This window comes from Chenopodium album, chromosome 26, assembly GCF_948465745.1.
Source record: "Chenopodium album chromosome 26, dcCheAlbu1.1, whole genome shotgun sequence".
In the NCBI taxonomy this organism is placed as follows: Eukaryota; Viridiplantae; Streptophyta; class Magnoliopsida; order Caryophyllales; family Amaranthaceae; genus Chenopodium; species Chenopodium album.
This window is the reverse complement of record NC_137859.1, coordinates 4647396-4668672: the sequence shown is the minus strand read 5'-3', so window position 1 is coordinate 4668672 and position 21277 is coordinate 4647396. Positions and strand designations below refer to the sequence as shown.

At 34.5% G+C, this 21277-nt stretch overlaps 2 protein-coding genes and 2 pseudogenes across 3 annotated transcripts; 1 reads left to right on the top strand and 3 right to left on the bottom strand.

Annotated features, from left to right (window-relative positions):
- The first annotated feature begins 4811 nt into the window (after window positions 1-4811).
- Window positions 4812-5341, top strand: LOC145616215 (putative pentatricopeptide repeat-containing protein At3g11460, mitochondrial pseudogene; annotated as a pseudogene).
- Window positions 5131-7098, bottom strand: LOC145618194 (pentatricopeptide repeat-containing protein At1g05750, chloroplastic pseudogene; annotated as a pseudogene). The gene is made up of 2 exons (XR_014107868.1): window positions 5554-7098; window positions 5131-5215 (listed from the first exon to the last, which is right to left on the bottom strand). The product of XR_014107868.1 is annotated as a pentatricopeptide repeat-containing protein At1g05750, chloroplastic pseudogene (transcript).
- Window positions 7099-7429: 331 nt separating this feature from the next.
- Window positions 7430-11519, bottom strand: LOC145617249 (receptor protein kinase TMK1-like). Its single transcript, XM_081671942.1, has 2 exons — window positions 8745-11519; window positions 7430-8236 (listed from the first exon to the last, which is right to left on the bottom strand). The coding sequence occupies exons 1-2, from the start codon at window positions 11200-11202 to the stop codon at window positions 7722-7724; spliced, it is 2973 nt and encodes a 990-aa protein (XP_081528068.1). The 5' UTR covers window positions 11203-11519; the 3' UTR covers window positions 7430-7721.
- A 3209-nt stretch (window positions 11520-14728) lies between these two features.
- LOC145617793 (histone deacetylase 8-like) lies at window positions 14729-18029 on the bottom strand. Its single transcript, XM_081672543.1, has 3 exons — window positions 17746-18029; window positions 16886-17466; window positions 14729-15393 (listed from the first exon to the last, which is right to left on the bottom strand). Exons 1-3 carry the CDS (start codon window positions 17990-17992, stop codon window positions 15070-15072), a joined length of 1152 nt encoding a protein of 383 aa, XP_081528669.1. The 5' UTR covers window positions 17993-18029; the 3' UTR covers window positions 14729-15069.
- Between the last annotated feature and the right edge of the window lie 3248 nt (window positions 18030-21277).

The following is a 21277-nucleotide window of genomic DNA, read 5'->3' as shown; positions in this document are numbered from 1 at the left end:
ATTTTACATGCATGTGAACTTCAAACTAATAGATTATATTAATAAGGGATGTTAAGTTTAAGGGCGTATAGAATATTCTTAAAATTTAGAAATCACAGCCAAGTAGAGAGTCGTATGTATGTAATCTAGCTAGATTGTCGATCTCCAGCTGTTCAACACAGATTTTATTAAACGAGGATCGAGGAGAGAGATAGATTTTTAAACAGGTATGACGGCTATGCTCAGTGATAGTACGGTGACGTATAAATGTCAATCCAGATATAGAGTTAATTGCATGCAGATGCAGATATCACATATCCCTTCTTTTTGTAAAATTACTTCACTCATTTTATCAATTTCATTTTTCATTTTTCTGTAAAGTAAAAATTCCTACAAGTATATTAGAATTCAGATATGGCTGCACTATGCAATCATTGTATCATACACGTATGTACTACTCACGAAGTACGTTTATATTGTACTCTATGTTTATCAATCACGGAGTAACTAGTATAGTGCCACTACGATGCACGATTTATAAATCAAATTATTAATTCCGTAGAAAAAAAGAGATAATTAAATTAGTACTCCGTAATAAGTTGTGAAAAAAAAACTTGTACAAATATTTTTGAAATTGAATAAACAATAATGACACATTCACATATATATCAACTATGAAAAATACTTATCATATTTCTAATATAATCGATTATTTGGAATCAAAAATCAAAGTCAATAAAATATATTTTAAAATCAATGTAATTTATGCGAAGTTATAATATAGATATAAGTAATAGTATATACAATAAAAGATATGAAAAATATGTGAATTATGTAGGAGATTATAGGTACTAAATGCGGAATTTACATGAATCATATTCACATAGCACCAAACCAAGGATCTCATGCATAACACATAAAGAAGTAAGAATTATACCTTTGAAGCGTGATTCCACTAGTGATCGAGCAAGAACAAGGGAGACAAAGAACCCCACGTGTGATTCCTCTACTTAGTCCACGAGCACGGATTAAACCTCCACTAATGCTAGTTAGTTGTGACCGAACGCTTCAATCAACCTTCTACGGAGATTAGAGTCACGAGCACACCACAACACCACCCACGCACCACCACACGCACCACCAATGGAGGGGAAACGCACGGAATAAGGGGAGGAGAAGGGGAGGGCCGAAAGCGAGAGAGAGAGAATTAGAGTTTGGGATTTCTTGGTTGCTTGTCTGACAATTCACAGTGTGTAAATTGTTATGTCATGCAACCCTAGGCATGGTTTATATTTATAGATCGTATCCAGAAATAAAACCATGTCCAAATCCTAATTGAACTCTACTTACAATCCAAGCCCAAACATAAGATGTGTCATATACTCATGAGGCCCAATAATGGGCCTCCAACTTGTTTAACCCAATACTCTAGTGTGTGACCTTGTAGGATCCATCCTATAAGGCTTTGGACCATTTGACAAGCCCAAAGTCCAATTGTCATATCTAGCAACAGACATTGGCAACCTTATAGTATGAACTTATTATCTCCATAACTGTGATCCTATGATATATCTAGTAATTGCACTTATCGAAGACATAACTCCTTCAAATTATATATAAATAAATATTATTTTGTAGGAAAGTAAATCACAAGTATATGATTTGAATTTGATGAATAGATAAAAAGATAGAATAACTTAATACAAGTAGTTGAAGTAAAAAAAAAATGAGGGAAAAAATAGCACTAGGAAGAGATACATGTCATTCCTGATGACTATTTTTCTTTCTTTTGAATTATGTTAATGATAATTGATTTTTAGGAACTTACAACTTAATTCCTATAAAAAATTACTTTTCACATTGCAAATCAAACAACTTTTTAAAAAATCCCATAAATATAAAGTAATCAATAGAAGTACTTGTATCTGTTATTTTTGCATGTGAATTTCTACTTTCTATATTAACCATTTAACCGAACAGTAATAACTAGCCCTAATATAATCCCACCCACAGCACGCACCCTCCCTCCCTATATATATATTGAATGTCGGAGGCAAAGCTAAGCTTACCATCCACCCTCACTAACTAGTTAAGCTGCTTTTTCTCTGTTTTCGTTTTCTTAAGTTTTTTTGAAAACTAAGATGGCTACTACTACCACTACTATTGCTCTCAGTTTGCTTCTACTTTCTGGCCTTTTCCTCATCGACTTGCCTTCTGCTTCTGCTCTTGGTATCTCTTTCTCTCTCTTGTTAAACATGTTTCTTCAATTTGTTTTGCAATTATACATAAAACATATACATACATTAATATAAATGATATGCTACTAAAATATATATATAATTTGTGTATTGTTTTCAATGATATATAATGCAGATTGTACACCCGGATATGAATGCAACTTTGCTCAAATGGCTGTTAATGCTGACCTTGATCTTCATCTTCCTAACAGAAAGGTCACTGCCTAAGCTACTACTTGTATCACACGTACTATTTATCACATTACCATAATATTCTTCTCCCAAAACTAAATAATTTATGTGTAAATTGTTTTTGAGTGCAGTTTCTGATGGACGTATCAAAAGCCCAACAAAGGCCCAACTATGGTGATGAATTGAGGACAGTCCCTGGTGGACCAGACCCAATACACCACCAAGGCAGTCCTCAAAGAAGGCCCAGGAACAGTCCATGATCATCTTCTTGTTTTATAAGGAAGATCATCTTCTACATTTTGGTTCTAATATTGCACTTGAAAATAGTATTATATACTCCTCTAGTAACTAAGGATCGGACCAGGATGTTCTGTTTGTGCCATGTCTACTTTTTGTCTACTAATTTTCATCCTTTTCTTGGTTAATGCTTTAATTTGTCTTTTTCAATATATAACAATAGAAATTTTCTGATAATTTTCTATTAGCACGTAATTACGTATCCTTATAATTTTTATTGTATGCAAATATGAAATGCAATTATGTTATACGGAGTAGTATATAGCAACATATTATATTTAACTTCATTCTATATAAATATATAATTTCCCTTTTTTTGATAATATGAGGACCATGCTTGAGTTTAAATCTCTTCCCCAAAAAACAAAAAAAAAAAAAAAAAAAAAAAAAAAAAAAAAAAAAAAAAAAAAAAAAACTTGAGTTTTGGCTATGATGCATGGTTTAATTTTAAATTAAATGGAAAAAACGTAAAAGAAACAGTGTTGCATAGAATAGGAAAGGTGATATGAAATGAATAATAAAAAAGGAGTTTTGAGTGAAGTAGTGAAGTGGACTGCAAGAATCAAATGGAGGTAGAAATTTTGAAAGGTTTAATTTGTTGGAGAAATCTCTAATAATTAAAACTCTGATCCAGGCCAGTGTGAGTGTCACAAATCAAGTCAAGTAATGCTGTATTAACATCTCTGAATTATTACGTCATATTTGTACAGCTAGCTAACATAACCTTTCAAGTGACATTGAAGTTTGACATATCCATATTGGATTGAACCACATGATATTTCTACATTTAACATTTGTAACTTGAATTGTAAGCTGCACTACACCTAACAAGTTAAACAACTACTTGTATTACTTTAATCTATGTGAGTGTATGATCATATTATCTCCATTCTAAGGGCCTGAACTGAATTGAATATTTTATAAAAGAAGGAAATTAGGAGTTGAACTGAATTAGATTTCAACGTAAGAGAACAGACCCTTAATTCCTATATATGGCCTTCAATTCATATTGCAGTTTTTCCTCACAAAATTGCTTACTTACGAGTCTCTTGCCAAATTCATCTAATGTAATTTCTTGAAAGTTGATCAATTATATCTTGCACATGGCACACTATATAACTTTGCTGAGCATATGATCTTTAAATGTTATTAGTCCGAGCCCCTTTTCTACTCAATATTGATTAGGTTTTTTTTTTTTTTTTTTTTTTTTTTTTTTTTTTTTTTTTTTTTTTTAACCACAAATTGTACCCATATCCTTATGACTTTACTAGTATTAGTTTTAAGATTAAAGTAATTTTTATAATTTTTCACACAACAAGATAGAAATATTGATTTACCTCAAAGAAAAGAAAAAAAATAGAAATATTGATGATTTTTTTATTAATTTTTTTTTATGGGAGAATTGGATGACTTAAGAGACATATTTCTTACTATGTATAAGGTGATTTATTAATTTCCTCAAAAAAAAAAAAAAAAAAAAAAAGTGATTTATTAATTAACATGAAAGTGCAAACTGCAAAGAAACAAAAATTAGTCTCAGGGGTACGGAGTACCTAACATAACATTCTTGTAATTCGGTAATTTGGCGGGAAATATACAAAGAAAGATTAGCAATAGCAATTGAGAAAGGCAATACCCGCAGCAAAGGAAGCAATGGGTCTTCCTCGAGACATTCCTTCCTACGCCTCGCTTCTGGAACAATGTTGCAACGCCAAGAACCTCCATAAACTCGGCATACTCCATTCCCAAACTATCAAACTCGGCTTTTCTCACAATGACTTCATTCGAGCAAAGCTCGTCTCTTCTTACTCCGCTTGTTCTCAAATGTCCGATGCTCAGCTTATCTTCTCTTTTACAAATTGTAAATCCACCTTTCTTTACAACACCATTATCAGGGGTTACTCTTCCACCAATCAATTCCATCTTTCTCTCGCTTCTTTCCATCAAATGCTTCTATTACGCAAATCAATTGACCTCAATACCCTTCCTGCTGTTCTTAAATCCGTCGCTGCCCTTTCCTTTCTAAGACTTGGCCGCAGACTCCACGGTTTTGTTTTGGTACATGGGTTCAGTTTCGATCTTGCTCATTGTAATGCCTTGATCACAATGTATGGTAAATGTGGTGACTTACAGTCTGCGCGTAAGGTGTTTGACAAAATGCCTGAGAGAAACTTGATTACTTGGTGTGCCATGATGGGTGCTTACGGAATGCATGGGGACTCTGATGAGGTCTTTTGGTTGTTTGATAGGATGTTGGATTCCGGTGTTCGGCCTGATGGGGCTACGTTTACTACATTGCTTACGGCATGTAGTCATGGAGGAAGAGTAGAGAAGGGGGAGGAATATTTTGAGATGATGGTTAAGAGGTTTGAGTTGAGGCCAAGCAAGGAACATTGTACTTGTATGGTTGATATGTTGGGTAGAGCTGGGAGAATTGAACAAGCCAAAGGGGTTGTTGAGAGTATGGAGATGGAGCCTGATGCTGGTTTATGGAGAGCTTTTCTTGCAGCCTGCAAAATCCATGGAAAATATGAGATTACTGTCAGAGGTAAACATTGGACGCTACAAGATTAGTGTGAGTATTGACTACATCTTTGCTGTTTTGCTGTTAATGTTTCTCAGGAGGGGGTAGTTGATAGGACACATAATTTCCATTGCTGTGTACTGTAACTATTTTTGTTGTGAAAAATTGCTAAACATGGTCAAATGCTAAAGAGTATGTTGGAAAATAAGTATAAGCTTGTACAAAATTAAAAATAAATTATCAATATAATCTGGATTTTGTAGAATGATATGTCAAACTAGTGCAAGAACTTTGAAATTATCCTGGTATTGGAGTTGAGATCACCTTAAAATTCTGGTATTGAAGCTTCTCGAACATATCCATAATTCTCGAGTTCATATGACAGAAGCTTTAGAATTTCATAGATAGAATCTGTCTCAGAATGAGACTTATTACTGGCCATAAATTCATGAATGCTACCTTCTATTTCAATTGAGCTTACTCCGGGTCTCTTTTGTATCCCACGAGTTTTCATTTTTCTTCGAACCTTGTTTGCACCCTCCCAACTTCCAACAGCAGCATACATATTTGCAAGCATCACATAGTTTGAATCAGAGCTTGGATCCAACTCAACTATATATTTCATGACCACCTCTGCTAAGCCAATGTCCCCACAATCTCTGCATGCTGCCAATAGTGATCCTAAGACCACTTCATTAGGCTTCATTGGCATGTTTTTTATGACATTCAACGCATCCTCTAACCTCCCTGCGCGGCTGTAGAGATCAACTAAGCAACCATAATGCTCAATTCGAGGAGAAAGATTGTAAACTCTTTGCATGTCATCAAAGTACTTGAGCCCTTGATCTACAAAACCAGCATGACTGCAAGCAGTAAGAGCACCAGTGAAGCTTACTCCATCAGGATTGAATCCTTCTCTCTGCATCTTATCAAAAAGCTTTAACGCCTCTTCAACATGGCCATTAGCAGCAAATCCGCCTAGCATTGTATTCCATGACACCAAAGTACGAGTTGGCATATTGTCGAAAACTTCACGAGCAAAATCTACACGGCCACATCGTGAATACATCTCTATCAAAGTGTTACAAAGACGAATGTTATCCTTAAACTCCTTCCCCATGACAAACCTATGAATCCACAACCCTAAAGTAAGCGCGCCTAAATTAGCACACGCAGAAAGCACAGCAATAATAGTTACATAATCTGGGTCAACCCCTGCAAGTAGCATCTGATAGAAGCAGTCCAAAGCCTTGTCATCAAGACCCTTCTTCACAAAGCCACCAATTAACACGGTCCAAGAAACAGCGTCTTTAACAGGCATTTCATCGAACAGTTGGAGTGCATCATCAATCTTTCCATTCTTCATATAGCCATCAATCATAGTATTCCAAGACAGTGAATTTTTATCAAAAATCTCATCAAAACAGAGTCTTGCGAAATGAACAAAGCCACACTTAGAGTACATATCAACAAGGGCAGTACCCACCTTGACGTTAAGGGTGTTAAGGCCCAATTTTCGAACATAAGCATGAATTGGGGCAGCAAATCGTTTAGCTTGAGAAGGGTAATGCGCAATTGCAGAGAGAAGAGTGATGAATGTAATATGATTAGGGTGAATGCCAGAAAATCGCATTCGATTGAATTCATTGAATGCTGCAGAAAGGTTGCCATTTTTGGAATGGCGAGCAATGGAACTAGTCCATGGAATAATGGGGACAACCTGTTTGTGGGATTGTCTAAGAGAGATGTTGTTGTTGTTATGCTTTGGAATTGAATTTGAAGGTGGAATTGGCGGGTGTTGGTGTTGTTGGAGTTGTAATTGGAGTTGGAATTGAGTTGGAGTGGCGCTGCTAAACGCCATTTCGTAGACTCCTGGAATTTGTAAAAAAAAATGACAGTATATGAGCTAAACTAAAGTTTGAATTATATCAAAATAACCCATACTTTAGATAATTATGAATTTATGCACTTTACATGATTGTGGATTATATACAAGAATTTTTTATTTTATTTTATTTTTTATATAAAAAATACTAATACTTCGTATGTTTTGAGTATTTTAATATAGATTAGATTGTTTCTATCAAGTATCAACCCATTATTGAATATAAACAGTAAAACATCATTCAATTCAGTGATTCACTCTTGGTAATTCTGATGAAAACAGACTCCATAGTAAAATAAACCAAAGGTAGTAAAATACCATGAAATTATAGTACTATTATTATCATTATATTAATTTGTACAAACAATGAATCACAGGACTGTGATATTTTAATACCAAATCCGAGGGGGGTTTCTTGTAGATGTACACACTAAGAAAAACAATTTCTTTTTTAATCAGCCATTCAGCCAGATAAAAGCACAAAATTTCTGAACACTTAAATGTGTCAGATTGTGATACTACTCCAAAGAGAGGAGAAACTTCCATTTAATTTAATGGAGAAAACTTATTCGCCTAATGTATAAAGGATTTACTCTATATTTTAAACTTATCGGGCATCCGCTGAAGTGAAAGAGTCTGCAAATCCAGTAGGCCTAGCAGGTATACTTCCCCTGCTATCATCCATACTTGCACTGCTATTCCCCTTGCTTTTATCTGCTTCATTTTGCCATCCCTTTAACATCTCTCTCAGTGGCAGATTGTAATCAATCCCTGAATAATCCTCTACATCTTCATCAAACGGCTTCCATTTGTCGACTAGTGGTGCAAGCACACTCACAGCATGCCCCATATCTGGCCGATGGTTAGGGTCTCTTGCAGTGCAGTGCCCTGCAAGATCAGCTATTATGCTTATGCTTTCGAAAGCATCTTCTTTGATGTCCAGAGCTGGATCAATTGCGGGCATTAATGTCTCTTGGCTTGATTTTATTCTCCAAAACCACTCGGCTAAATACCGGCTCTCTTCAGAACGTTCCTCATCAAGTGCCACTAATCCAGTTAATAGTTCCATTAGTACTACCCCAAAGCTGAAGACATCAATTTTAGTTGAAACCTTCCCTGTCACTGGGTTGGAAATGACAAGAAGCAAAAAGGTTGGTAAAATTTCCAGAGGCTAAATAATAGTATGATTCGAAAAGTCAACCAGCAACATTCATAATTAAATTCACAAAACACCAGAGAATATAACTAGTAACTTTAATGTCAGCTACATTTATACACCCCACAGTAGCAATGTATCTTCAAAGAATGTGCACTTTATATTTTTTCCACAGAATTGCATAACCAACTGAACTGCGAACATATACAACAAGTGCTAAGTCCAAACAGTACAAACAGAACCAATTTTATTCGAAAAGTCTAATGAAGACTTGAGTATATGTGCAACCATTTTTACTGAAGAATGATGACATAATTTATGCAACATACTTTTGCACCTTTAAGACTCTACAATTCTACATATGTCATTACTGTGTTGCATATAATGTTGATAAAAACAAAATTAAAATATGGTTGTGTATTAAAATGATAAATTAAGACAGGCATAATAATTCATACAATGAATGCAACATACCAGCATATTCAGGAGCAAGGTACCCAAAAGTTCCTGCAAGTCTGGTTGCAACAGATTTCTCTCTATCAGGAGCAAGTTTCACCAACCCAAAGTCAGAAACTTTCGCCCTAAACTCGTCATCCAAGAGAATATTGGAAGATTTGAGGTCACGGTGTATGAAGCTTTGATGTGCTAAGGTGTGAAGATATTCCATCCCTCTTGCAACATCCAAAGCAATAACAAGCCTCCTTTTCCAAGACAAAGGTTCCAAATTAAGATTTTTCCAATGGAACAGGTGCCTGCTTAGAGCCCCATGAGGCATGTACTCATAAACCAAAAGCCTCTCATTGCCTTCCGTGGAGTAACCAAAAAGAGACACTAAATGGCGATGCCTAACCTTAGACAAGACTGCAATTTCAGACTGATATTCATCCAATTGCTTGCTGTTAATCACCCCAGCCTCCATTCTCTTAACTGCTATTATAGTCCCATCTTCAAGTTCTCCCTTGTAAACTACTCCAAACCCACCACGACCAAGTTGATTTTCCGGGGCAAAATCATTGGTCACTTTACGAAGAACCTGAACTGAAATAACCAAATTTCCGGATTCTATTACATGAGAATTAGAATTTCCCATTGGGCTGCTGTTTCTACTCCCAGAACTACTACCAGTTTTGGTAAATAAGCTTCCAGTGTTGTTACTCGAGACTGCAACCTTAACCATATTGTCTGGATCATATGGGTCCTTTGGATGAACAACCACAGAACAAGGTGCCTCAGCAGTAGCATTGTTCTTCTTACAACAGAATACATAAATCAGGATCGAAAGAAGAATTACCACAACAGCAGCAGCAATAGCAGCAACTACAATAATGAAGGCAGTTCTTTTTGATTTTTGAGGTTTGGTGTTTTCTTTCAAGGAATCACTTGAACTCTGCTTCGAGGCAACACCAGGGGAATGTTTTTTTTCAGGTGCAGGTGCTCTCACACTTCCTCGAGACGAGCCAGGGGATGGAGTTGGTAAAGGGGAATCAACCACTGGTGGACTACTAAGGGGTGGTGGATGATCAACAGGAGAAGGTGATTTCCCACTATGATTAGAAACAAGAGAAGGATTTCCATCAATATCTATCTGAACACCAGCATGGAATTTCGGCAATGGAGGTTTGAAATTGTTTTGGGAAACATCTAACAATGTCAAAGACTTTAACCGAGTTATGTTAGCAGGAATTTGACCAGTGAAATGGTTTCTTGCCAACCTAATTTGACGCAACGAATCCAAGGTAGCAACAGAAGGACTAAGAGTGCCACTAAGATTTCGATTAGGCAAGTTAAGAGCAACAACCTCAGAATCAGAATTGCAAGTGACACCTAACCAAGCCCCTTTACAAGGATCATTACCAGACCATTGAGAAGCAAGAGGAACAGGATAATTGATATCAGAAAGAAAATCTAAAAGAGCATTCACATTTGGTGCACATTGTAGTCCAGGAGTTGATTGACAAAACGAATTCGAGTCATAAGAAACATTACCAGACTTGAACTTGGGGATAGGACCCATTAACATATTGTTATTCAAATCCAACCTCTCCAGCTCCAATGAAGCCAAACTTTGAGGGATTCGACCGACTAGCTGATTCCCATTGAGATCAACATCTTTTAGTGAGATTAAACTACCAATACCCTCTGGTATAGTACCAGTGAAGTGATTCCCATGAAGCCAAAGTTGAGTAAGATAAGTCATTGAAGCAATGACATCAATTGGCCCACTCATTCCTCCACCTTCCTGATCATTCAACCATAGAATCTGCAACATGGAATTGTTGAAACTCATTGGAATAACTCCAGAGAGCTTATTATAAGAAAGCCTCAAAGCACTAAGAGAAGGCAATGAACCAAGAAATTGAGGCAATGGACCAACCAAATTACAACTAGTCAGTGAAAAATTAACCAAGTTGGTTAATTGAGCCACATTAGGAGGCAATGACCAGCCTTTTGTTGCATTAAGAGGGTTATTATCTAATTCTAAAACCCTAACACTAGTAAGACCCTCAAAGAAATCAGAAGGAATTTCATCAAAATTGTTGAAATCCAAGTATGCAAATTCCAAGTCTGACAACCCATTAAAAGTTGGCAATTTCCCATGAAATTGGTTCCTTTGAAGACCCAAATTGGACATTTTAGAAAGCTGGTTGAATTCAGCAGGAAGAGTACCCTTAAGACCCAAATTCTGAACTTGAATTTGAGTGACCCGATTACCCGAACAAAACACATGTTTCCATTTGGAGCCACATGGATCATCATCACCCTTTGGCCATTGAAGAAGTTCTGGATTTTGCAGACCTTTTCTGAAATCATTCAGAATTCTCAGATCATTTGGATCAGTCACACACCAAACCACAGAATTTAAACAAAAACCCAACAATGCTAACCACAGAGATAATAAATTCTGTTGCTTTTGCATCATCATCATCATCATAAATTGATTTGAACATATGAATTACATCAAAGGCGAAAAATGAAACACATTTTGGAAAATTCAATGTATGTTTGAGAATTTAAGAGAAGAGTGTAATGGGGGATGAACTTAGTGTTACGTAAGGAATTGTCAAAAGAAAGATTAAATTCAAACAGAAAAAGGAAGAAGAACCCTAAAATGATTTAGTTTCTTAAATTGGAGAATATAGAATTGAATTGGGTGGTAAGACTGTCAACTGGAAACTGTAGAAGAAGAGTGAATTTAGGTTGGGAAAATGCCGTACTAATGGATTAATGTGCAGTTTCAGAGTTTGAAAGTGTGTGTTGTGTAATAGAGTGAGAGTGTTAATTACTGTGATTAATGTAATAATTAATCACGGAAAAAAGCCATATTTTGGTGGGGATAACTGTCGCTATAATTATAAATAAAGGAGCCTGAGTTCCTGAGAAAATGCCGCTTGTTGAGGGTAAATCAGGAATAAATACAAGAAACAAACAATGTTGTACCTTTGTTTTGTTGTGTTTCTGAAGCTTCTCACCGACACACGTCATCTTTCTTCATTTTCATCTTTTTTGTTGTTGTTCTTCAACTTACCAACCCTTGAACCCTTGACCTATTGTACAATATCTCATTTCAACTCTAAGATATGCCATCTAGGTATAAGGAGAGTTAGTTTCTTCATTTTCATCTTACATTCTATTCCAAGTGTTCATGTGTATGCTCCACTTCTAGCATACAATTTGGACTATAATTTTTTTTTTTTTTTTTTTTTTTTTTTTTTTTTTTTTTTTTTTTTTTTGAAAATTTGGACTTTTTTTTTTAATTTTTTAATTTTTTATTTTTATTTTTTTTAACCATTATCGAAGGATTAAAAAGAAAATCAACCTAATTTATCCTTCAATTTTAGAAATCAACGAGAAAAGTTGTAATCTTTAAGTCTCACAAATATGTCTTTATTTTACTTTTTCCATCCTATATATTGCAACAAATCATTTTTGGACTCAAAATTTTTTTTTTTAAGAAAATTTTAAATATATTATGAATACTTCATATAAAAGAAACAAGGAGTGTGGGTTCCATCGTAGGAGAAAAGAATACAATTACTTTTGCATGCCCCCGGTTTACAATAATTTTATTGTACATCGAACAATTTGCGGAAAGTGACCCTTTTTCTTACAAAAGTGACCCTTTTTTCTTTATAAAGTGACCCCTTTTTTTACAAAAGTGACCCTTTTTTTTAAGAAAAGTGTTTTTTTTTTTCACAAAAATGAACCTTTTTTTTTATATAAAAGTGACCCTTTTTTTCACAAAAGTGACCATTTTTTTCACAAAAGTGACCCATATTTTACAAAAACACAGTACTGTCCGCCGACCTTCAAAAAAAAAATGGGTCACAAAATTCAGAAAATATACCTTCAACTTTTTCGTTTGAACTAGTAGTAGGAGGAGCAATTGTCTCCTTCTTTGAAGGCTTAACATTCGCCATTATATTCGAAAACTAAAATCAAAATCGAATTTTACATGAACATACCTTAAAATAACAAAAAATACAAAAAATAGATGAACATACATACCTCAAAATTGGATGTAAAAGAAAAATTAACAAAAGAAATTACAAAATTAAGTTGAAAACCAAGATTAGATAGAAAAACGAGAGTGAAATTGAAGAACCAAGGAGATAGAAACTAGAAAGAGGGGTAAAGAAGAGGAGAGAGAAAAAGAAGAGCAGAGGAAAAAAAAAACAGAAGAAAAAAAAAAGCAGGAGAGAGAAAATATGAGAGTGAAATTTCACACGTGTAATTGGGCCATAAGTCCATAACCACTGCCATTCAATAACTTATTGTAAACCCGCTTTTTTAAAACTTTTGTAAAAAGAATAAGGACAACAAAATTTTCAAAAATGCTATTTTACCAATTGATTTCAACAAATTAGAAAGAAAACTATGTAGTATGGGACTTTTATGGGTGTGGCTTATCAAATCAAATTCAACAAAAACAAAAATTAGATTGTGACACTAATAGATTTCACAATAAGGATAGTTTATTGGCATCGACTTATTAGATCTAATTGTTTTGATTTGAATGCAAACTGATCTCTAATTAAATAGCAATTTAATGTGATTTATACACTATTTGCAGTGATTATTAATTGGATGCTTCAACCAATGGACTTACGGTGTTAGATGATACATTATTGAGACCTTAGTTACAACACTAACACGTTATTTATTTATTTATTTATTTATTGGTACGGGTATAGGGTGAGTATAGCAATTATAGAGTGTACATGTACCCAATGATTTCTTTAGGATAGGATTATACTCAATAATTAGGAATTGAAGCTCCTCATTCTTGATTTCCCCATCCTAACCACTATGTCATCTATATGTATGAGCATATAGAGATACTAATAAAAAAATGAAGCAAGTTGATATGGGGGAATCAGGTATGGGATTTGTTGTACAATAATGGAATATAAGATCCTATCTTTGTCATTGATTCCTGATGCTCAGCTTCTTTTTGCTGAGGCAATATAATCAGACTATTGCTTTCTTTGTATACAGAAAGTTGGTCATGAAATCTACTATTTGCCTAGTTGGTTTTGTGATATGATGATAACTCACTTTTGTTGTTTGTCTGGATTGTGGTCTCTTTCATCTTCAGTCACGCCCAATATATCCTTTTTTTTCATCAAAGGATTAGGATTTACTCTGTAAAAGTTGAACTCAGAGAAAAAAAAAGTCTAAGTTGGAGTTTAACATTCAAATTCTTGCATTTTCGTTAGTCTTGCACGAACCTTTCTCATTCACACCATTTTGTGCTAGACAAATACTCCATATGGAAAAATGCTTAAATAGGCTAATAAAACACTATACGACCTATATGGATCCCGGTCAAATCAATCAAGTTTGAAATTTCCCAAAACACGCAGTATAGACTAATAAAACATGTCGATTGCTGAAAATAAATTCAGAAGCAATACCAATTGAAACCATTGATCATGCAAACATCTAAAACTGAAGAAGCACAGCAGACAGTACATGTTCAAACCACAAGTTTTGCAAAGCATAGTCATACTGAAATTTAGAGGGACAAGAATTTGAGATGTGTGGGTGTGGGTTAATCTTTGTTGGCAGTGCTACGTACAAACAAGAACCAATCCCATCTCCCATATCCTTGATTCCCTCTAATCAAATTTGAACACATAATAAGATAGACAAAACGTGCTAATCAACAAATTCAAATACTTCACAATTATTTTTAAAATTCAACATTATTATTCTATTGTCCAGTCAAGACTTGTTTTTTTAGTGAACAAAAAGCCATTGATTATAGACCCCATTTTGCCTCCCTACCTTTCAAAATTTCAATTATGGTTTTTATTTTCCCCCTGAAAAGTCTCAGGCCCATGTTTGTCTGCTAATCAATTTATTGAATCATCATTTTTAGATTTCAAAGAATAATGCTAATTGATCGATAACCAGATATTTTTAATGTAAAGATAGAAAAAGATACGCATACTTGCTGCAAGAAATCAGGCTTTTATTTCACCATGAATTCGGAGGCCTTTACCAATCTCACCATCAATCTGCATTACAAGTTATGATTTACATATAACGCCACTGTAATAGCATATTTACAAACAATTACAACACCCATAAGGCTACACACATCATAATATCACAATTAACCCCAGAATTTATGTAACACTTATGAGCTGTCTGACGTTAGGAAAACACAATTTTGGGTGTATAACACAAATACCGCACCCGTAATCCTCAAAATTAAAGTTTACACTTACATATAGTATTCACATTTCACACGGTCAGTAGAAGTAGAGGTAAAATATCAAAGAAGGAACCAGCTTCAGGTTTGCTCCTTGGTTTGACTGATTTCCCTTAGAAATGGAACATTTATTGTGTAATATTTCTTCATCCTATCGATGACCTTCTTAGTGAAATCAGCATCCTCAGGGTAGTAAGCAATAGGATCAGATAATAGAGGGATTTGAAGATTCAGCACACCTTCAAGTGTTGCATGAAGACAATAGGCTGCATATGTAATATGGTAGCCACCTTCCTGAACAATAAGAAGTTGGCCGTTACAATGTGCATTGGCCAGGCCACGAACTATTCTTCCTATTGCTCTGTATCCATCCATTGTCAAGCACTGCCTTCCATTTGGGTCAAACTGTATATACAGAAGAAAGAGGTGATGATTTAGTTCAAATTTATTATGAGAATTATTAGGGTGAAAGCTGAAATAACAGATTACAACAGAACTAAGGAATATAAAGATGATGGTCTGATGGATCCTACACTAAACAAACATCTTGTGTGGTGAATGGCGACCGTGAGAAACATCTAAGAACTGTAAACCACTTTGCTTAATATTATGACTAAGAATTATAAAGCTGTTTCTGATAAACACAATTGTAGGAAGAACAATAATTAAACGTAGCGAGTGTTATAAGCATAAGACTTATCCCATCCCCCACCCCCCACCCCCCCCCCCCCAATCCCAACCAGTATCTCATATGACTACCATGGTCCTTTCATTAAGCTAAAAAGTTTTTCATACATCTAACTTTGACCCAACTGTCTTACTTGATGATTATATAGGTTTAGGTGGGAAGAGACAAAAGGTAAGCATAGAAAGGTGTTACTCATGGCACTCAGAAATGAACTTGAAGAAATATGCGAGTTCCCAGAAAATATTGCAGCTCTTGACATATTACAAGTTTAACAATGAAGACACAATAAATGAGAGATACAGGCTCTCCATCCAGTCAGGAAAACAAAATATTATCGATAACTACCAGAGTTTCTCTGCCTTCAAGGCTTTGAAAACAAATTCTAGCAACTTTTGAGACCTGAGCAACAACTATCACAGAAACATTGCTCCTAGTAAATTTAAATTTTAGATAATTAATTGAAGGGAACAAGTGTAACTCTGTAAAGTGCTAATTCTACTTGGCTTTATAGTGTTTGATAGATTAGGCCAGCACCTCTACTGCTTCGACCAAAATGTGTACTGCTATCAATATTTCATAAAAACCCTACCTGCTACCTCTCTAACTCTCTTGACTCATAAGAGCTACGACTGTTTACATTTACAATGTGACCTCCCTAAAGTGGGGCAGCTGCTTTTACATTATTACTTAATTATACTATCGCTTGTCCTGCTACAACCAATATAAGGATTTGAGAATAGAAATCATGCAGCAGTTTCACAACTTTTTATGCCTATTATTGGTGAAGCATGAAGGTGTAAATCATACTCCTAACTCTTTTGTACGCTGCTTAGGTTACTATAATGATTTTGACTCATTGACTAATCATAATCCAAATCATAACTAGGTAAATAGCAGTAAGAGTGTAGGACTACGATCAATCAGGGGGGTTCATATACACTATCCCATGAACATTAAATTCTAGACTAGAGGTGGAGCTACATGAGGATCAAAGAACAACTCTCCATTGAATATCCTTCAGTTCCCCTAAATATCATGATCAACATCATCAAGGTGCTAAATCCTTCTCGGAGTCTAGTCACTCTAGTGGACAGTGTCATAGCAAATAAAGATACAGATAATTTAAACAAATGATGTGAATTCTTAAGTCAAAATGTCAGTCAACAGCATCATCATATATATCTACAAATCCAAAATAAAAAGACTTACTGCACTGGAGTCCTGTCCAACAACCAAGACAATCATATCCGGTTCAAATTTCCGAATAGCTGGAACAACAAGCTCCTTCACAGCATACGCATAACCACGATCTCCACTCCCATTAGGCAATGGTATATTAATATTATATCCAAACCCCTCTCCTTCACCAAGCTCATCAATAGTACCATTTTGTGGATGTGAAGGACCCCATGAACCATGATTCATATGAAGCGAAGTAGTAAGAACTCGATTAGAACGATAGAACCCTTCAGCAGTCCCATTCCCATAATGAATATCAATGTCAATAACAGCCACTTTAGAACGACCAGAATCTAATGCCAATTGAACGGCGAGACCGGCATTGTTAAGGAAGCAATATCCGTCGGCTCGAGTGGGTTGAGCATGATGACCAGGTGGCCTGACTAAGGCATAGGCAATGTTACCATGTCCATCTAATATAAATCTCATAGCAGAAAGAGTAGTGCCAGCAGCAAGAAGAGCAGCTTCCCAAGAACCAGGGTTTAGAAATGTTCCACCACAAAACATCTTCCCTCCTGCTTTATCTGCTTCTTCCAATTCCTGGATATATTCTACAATGTACTCACTTTAAACCCCATATCAGTAATCTATCAAACTACTTCATTTTACAATTAGGAACCCTAGAAATTAAATCACAAGTTCACTGAATCAGTAAGTATTTCCAAATCATACTATTACAAGATTCTATCTTTTATCATAAAATAGCAAATTTGTAATGAATTTACAGTCTTACAGATATACAAAGTTAGATTAAGAATAAATCAAACATAAACACCCCAAAAAACTACTAAAATGCAATTTAATTAAGAAGAAAAAAAGAGAAGAGTAACCTGGAGAGTGGAAAGAAAGGAGTTGAGGAAGAGAAGCAGGAGTTCCATGATGCCAAGAAATGGAAGGAGAAATGGGGCCCCGTTTAAGGATGGAAACCATGTTTCGGATCCTATCACCATTTTCAGGGTGATTTTCAAGGACATCAAGAAAACCCGGGTCTTCCCCGGAATCGAACACACCCCGACCCGTATTGTGCTTCAACATTCCCTCTTCCCAGAACACATGAATTTTCTCAGTTTCTGCCATGAGAGCAAGAAGAGAAAAGAGAGATTGACAACAATTTTGGGGATAATCTCTGTTTATGCAATTGTCAAATTTTGTAATCTGGTTGACTTTTTGGAGTTGTGATGGATTGGGCTGGGCTTTGTATGGTCGTATGGGAGGTTCCGAGGATGTTTGAAATCGGGCCAAAGGTTAATGTTTGGGCCATTTCTCAAGACTGAAAAAGCAACGTAGCAATGACATCAATTTGCATCTGAAATACTACTCCCTCCGTATTTTAATAATTGTTACACTTACTAAATCCGGCTATGTTTTAATAAGTGTTACACTTTTTTTTTTTTTTTGCAAAAAGCTACATTAAAATACTACCAAACTCGACTACTTTTTTTTTTAATTATATCTTTCCTCTCACGTTAATTACTTTTCAATAAATTATTAACCTCATTATTTTTCTTTTACAATTTTTTAATACTCCAACTACCACAGTTACCTCTTATTTTTATTTAAGTCAATTAAGTTGCCTAAAATTATGTGCGGTTAAACTGTAACACTTAAAAAAACATGGAGGGGTACCAACAATCAATCAATATTGTACAATAATACAAGTATGTTTAGAGGTTGAAACTTGAAAGTGGAAAATTGAAAGGCATTAAATATGGCCTAAATATGAAGTAAATGGAATATGAATCAGTTCCATCAAAACACACAACTAACCACTTATTAGCGATTTTTGTTTCTTTTGGAAACCTTATTACAAAGTGAAATTATTGATTTGAGTTCTTGCACATTAAAGGAAGTGGTGGATAATGAAATTTGATAAGGTTCTCCACTTTTTCTCTCATTATCAATTGATTTTGAGATGAATCTTCATATTAGACTCAAAGTGAATAACATGAGTGGATCAGTGGCTAGGTTGATGTAGCCCATGTAGGTAGTGGTGATAATAATAGCGAGGCATATAAATTGGAAGGGTTTCATTGCAGGCTATATTTTAGGTTTGTTTTCAAAAAATAAGGCTTTGAGATGCACATAAATACTATTTCAATTTATTTTTTAAGATTAATAACAAAAAGCTAAAAACAAACTAAAGAGCTGGAAATCAAGTCAGGTTAACCTACTATTTCAATTTAAGTTACTTATAAGTTTCAACTCTTAAAATCTTTATTAACAATTCTACCAAATAACTTCAATTGTTCAAGGGTGAAAGGAGTACATCGCTCATACGGTTAGCCATTTAGAGCTCACTTCCCCGCTCTAGGAGATCTTAGGATCGATTTTCATCCCATATGTTTTTGTGGCTCTCTGAACACCCAAAAAAACAAACAAAACAAAAAAATGAAATAAAAATCATGATTGACTTCTACTCTTATTCAAATTCATTGATTTTATTTATATTTTGTTAAGAAAATCCTAGTTATCATCCATGAAATAATTAGTTACAACATAAAATATCCATGACCTCATTTGATTGTCGGCCATCGCTGATTTGTCAATTGTCTTAATATATCGTAGCAATATAATCTTCCTCTCGATCTTGACTTAAATTGAAAGTTGGAATTGGCTGGTTTAACAAATTATCTTCGGTTATTCTCAAATTAAATCAATTCCGTGAATACCATTATCTATTGATAATGACATGAAATCTCAAATTCAATGGTGTCATAATCACCCAGGAAGTAAAAATAATCACCCAGGAAGTATGGTTTAAAAAAATAAATAAACAATAGGCCCACGTATATATTAATTAAGTCACAAATGTTTGAAAAATTAGGTTTATTTCCCTTTTAATCAGAAAAAGACGAGTACATTGGCCTCATTAGTCCTATGTCATTCGTTGTACTTACAAGTACACAAGGCCGTTCATTATCAACTTTATAATCACATTTGCACCACTATATGAGTCTATGATTACAACAAATTAATTTTTAATAAAAAATATTATTATATTAAAAAAAATAAAAAACATCCTTCTAGAGGAAAATAGAACTATTGTATAATTATCAAACAGCTATTTTCAGTTGATTCTTTATAATAGATGAAAATGAAAATAAATGGAATATGAGAACAAGTAGATAAGTGCCCGTGACATTAGGCTCTATTCACTTCACCTTATTTTGCTGAACTGTAATTATGTTTACTGAATTGAAATCAATTTTACTAATTCTCTAATAAAAACTCTTCTTTGAAATGTTTTTTTTCTTTTTAATTAAATTGTTATCCATCGATCTTTCCTCATAAATTCATCATCATATGCATCTCTATCTACAGTATCTTTCTCCATATAACACTCACAAACAAATTTTACCTAAAGACACAGATGGTACTATTTCCAGAACTTTTTAATTGTTAACAAACTTATTTTCACATTCGCTGCAATTAAAACAATTCATATCCATCCAAAGTCCAAACACTTTTCAAAATGATCATGAGAGTATTATAAGTGCCAAGTGCGCGTACGTAGCACAAGGAATTTTTTGTGTTTTATGAGAGGAAATCGATACCAAATCAAATACGGAGTATTAGCAAATAAAGGAGGCGGACTATATAATTATGTATGGGCTTGCAGTCCCAAAAAGTCACTTGATTACTTCTCTTCATTATTATAATTAATTAATTCTTCGTATAAAAATTTAGAGCCTTTAAAAAATCAAAATAAAGCAAAGATAATAGGTAGGTATAAGTCACTTTATGGATGATAAATTGATAATTGATAAGAGGTAGTGGTATGGAACCTGGTTGAAATGTGGTCTGCTGCTAATAATTAACCTTTTTTTACATTAGTGGACTCCTGGTGATTATATTAATCAGACATCAATTTTTGTCGATTTTCACTATCTCTGGATATTCCACCCCGCATACTAAGTGTACGACAACATAAAATTATTTTTCATTTAATATTGACATAAAATTATCTTAATCATACATTGTTTACTTTCAGTCATATGTCTAATTTTATCTTGCTCATGGGAATTGAAATTTCTAGACAACCTTCGTTGTAGAGTAAGGGTCTGTTCTATTCAGCTTAAGTTCAATTCAGTTCAATTCTTAATTACCTCCTCTCATAAATATTTAGTTTAATCAAGTTCAGTTCAGCTCAATTCAGTAAATCAGAAGAGACCCGAAAACCCACAAAATTCTATGCACCATATATTAAGCTCATCTTATCTCAGCCTACATCTGGTCCATTAATATGTTTATGTTTATGTTAAATCAATGTTCCCTGAATTGAAAAACATAGCTTTGTAAAAGTAAAGTAAAAGATCTATCTAAATGGTCGAAAGAATAATTACTCCCTTCCTCCCTTAGAAT

Excerpts from the sequence above, each read along its gene's own strand:
- LOC145617249 (XM_081671942.1), bottom strand. The coding sequence starts at position 11,202 with ATGATGATGATGATGATGCAAAAGCAACAGAATTTATTATCTCTGTGG. Across the intron at positions 8,237-8,744 it reads CCTTGCTCCTGAATATGCTG|TGACAGGGAAGGTTTCAACT; the intron begins GTATGTTGCATT and ends TTTCCAACCCAG.
- LOC145617793 (XM_081672543.1), bottom strand. The coding sequence starts at position 17,992 with ATGGCAGAAACTGAGAAAATTCATGTGTTCTGGGAAGAGGGAATGTTG. Across the intron at positions 17,467-17,745 it reads CCTTTCTTTCCACTCTCCAG|AATATATCCAGGAATTGGAA; the intron begins GTTACTCTTCTC and ends AGTACATTGTAG. Across the intron at positions 15,394-16,885 it reads TTGGACAGGACTCCAGTGCA|TTTGACCCAAATGGAAGGCA; the intron begins GTAAGTCTTTTT and ends CTGTATATACAG.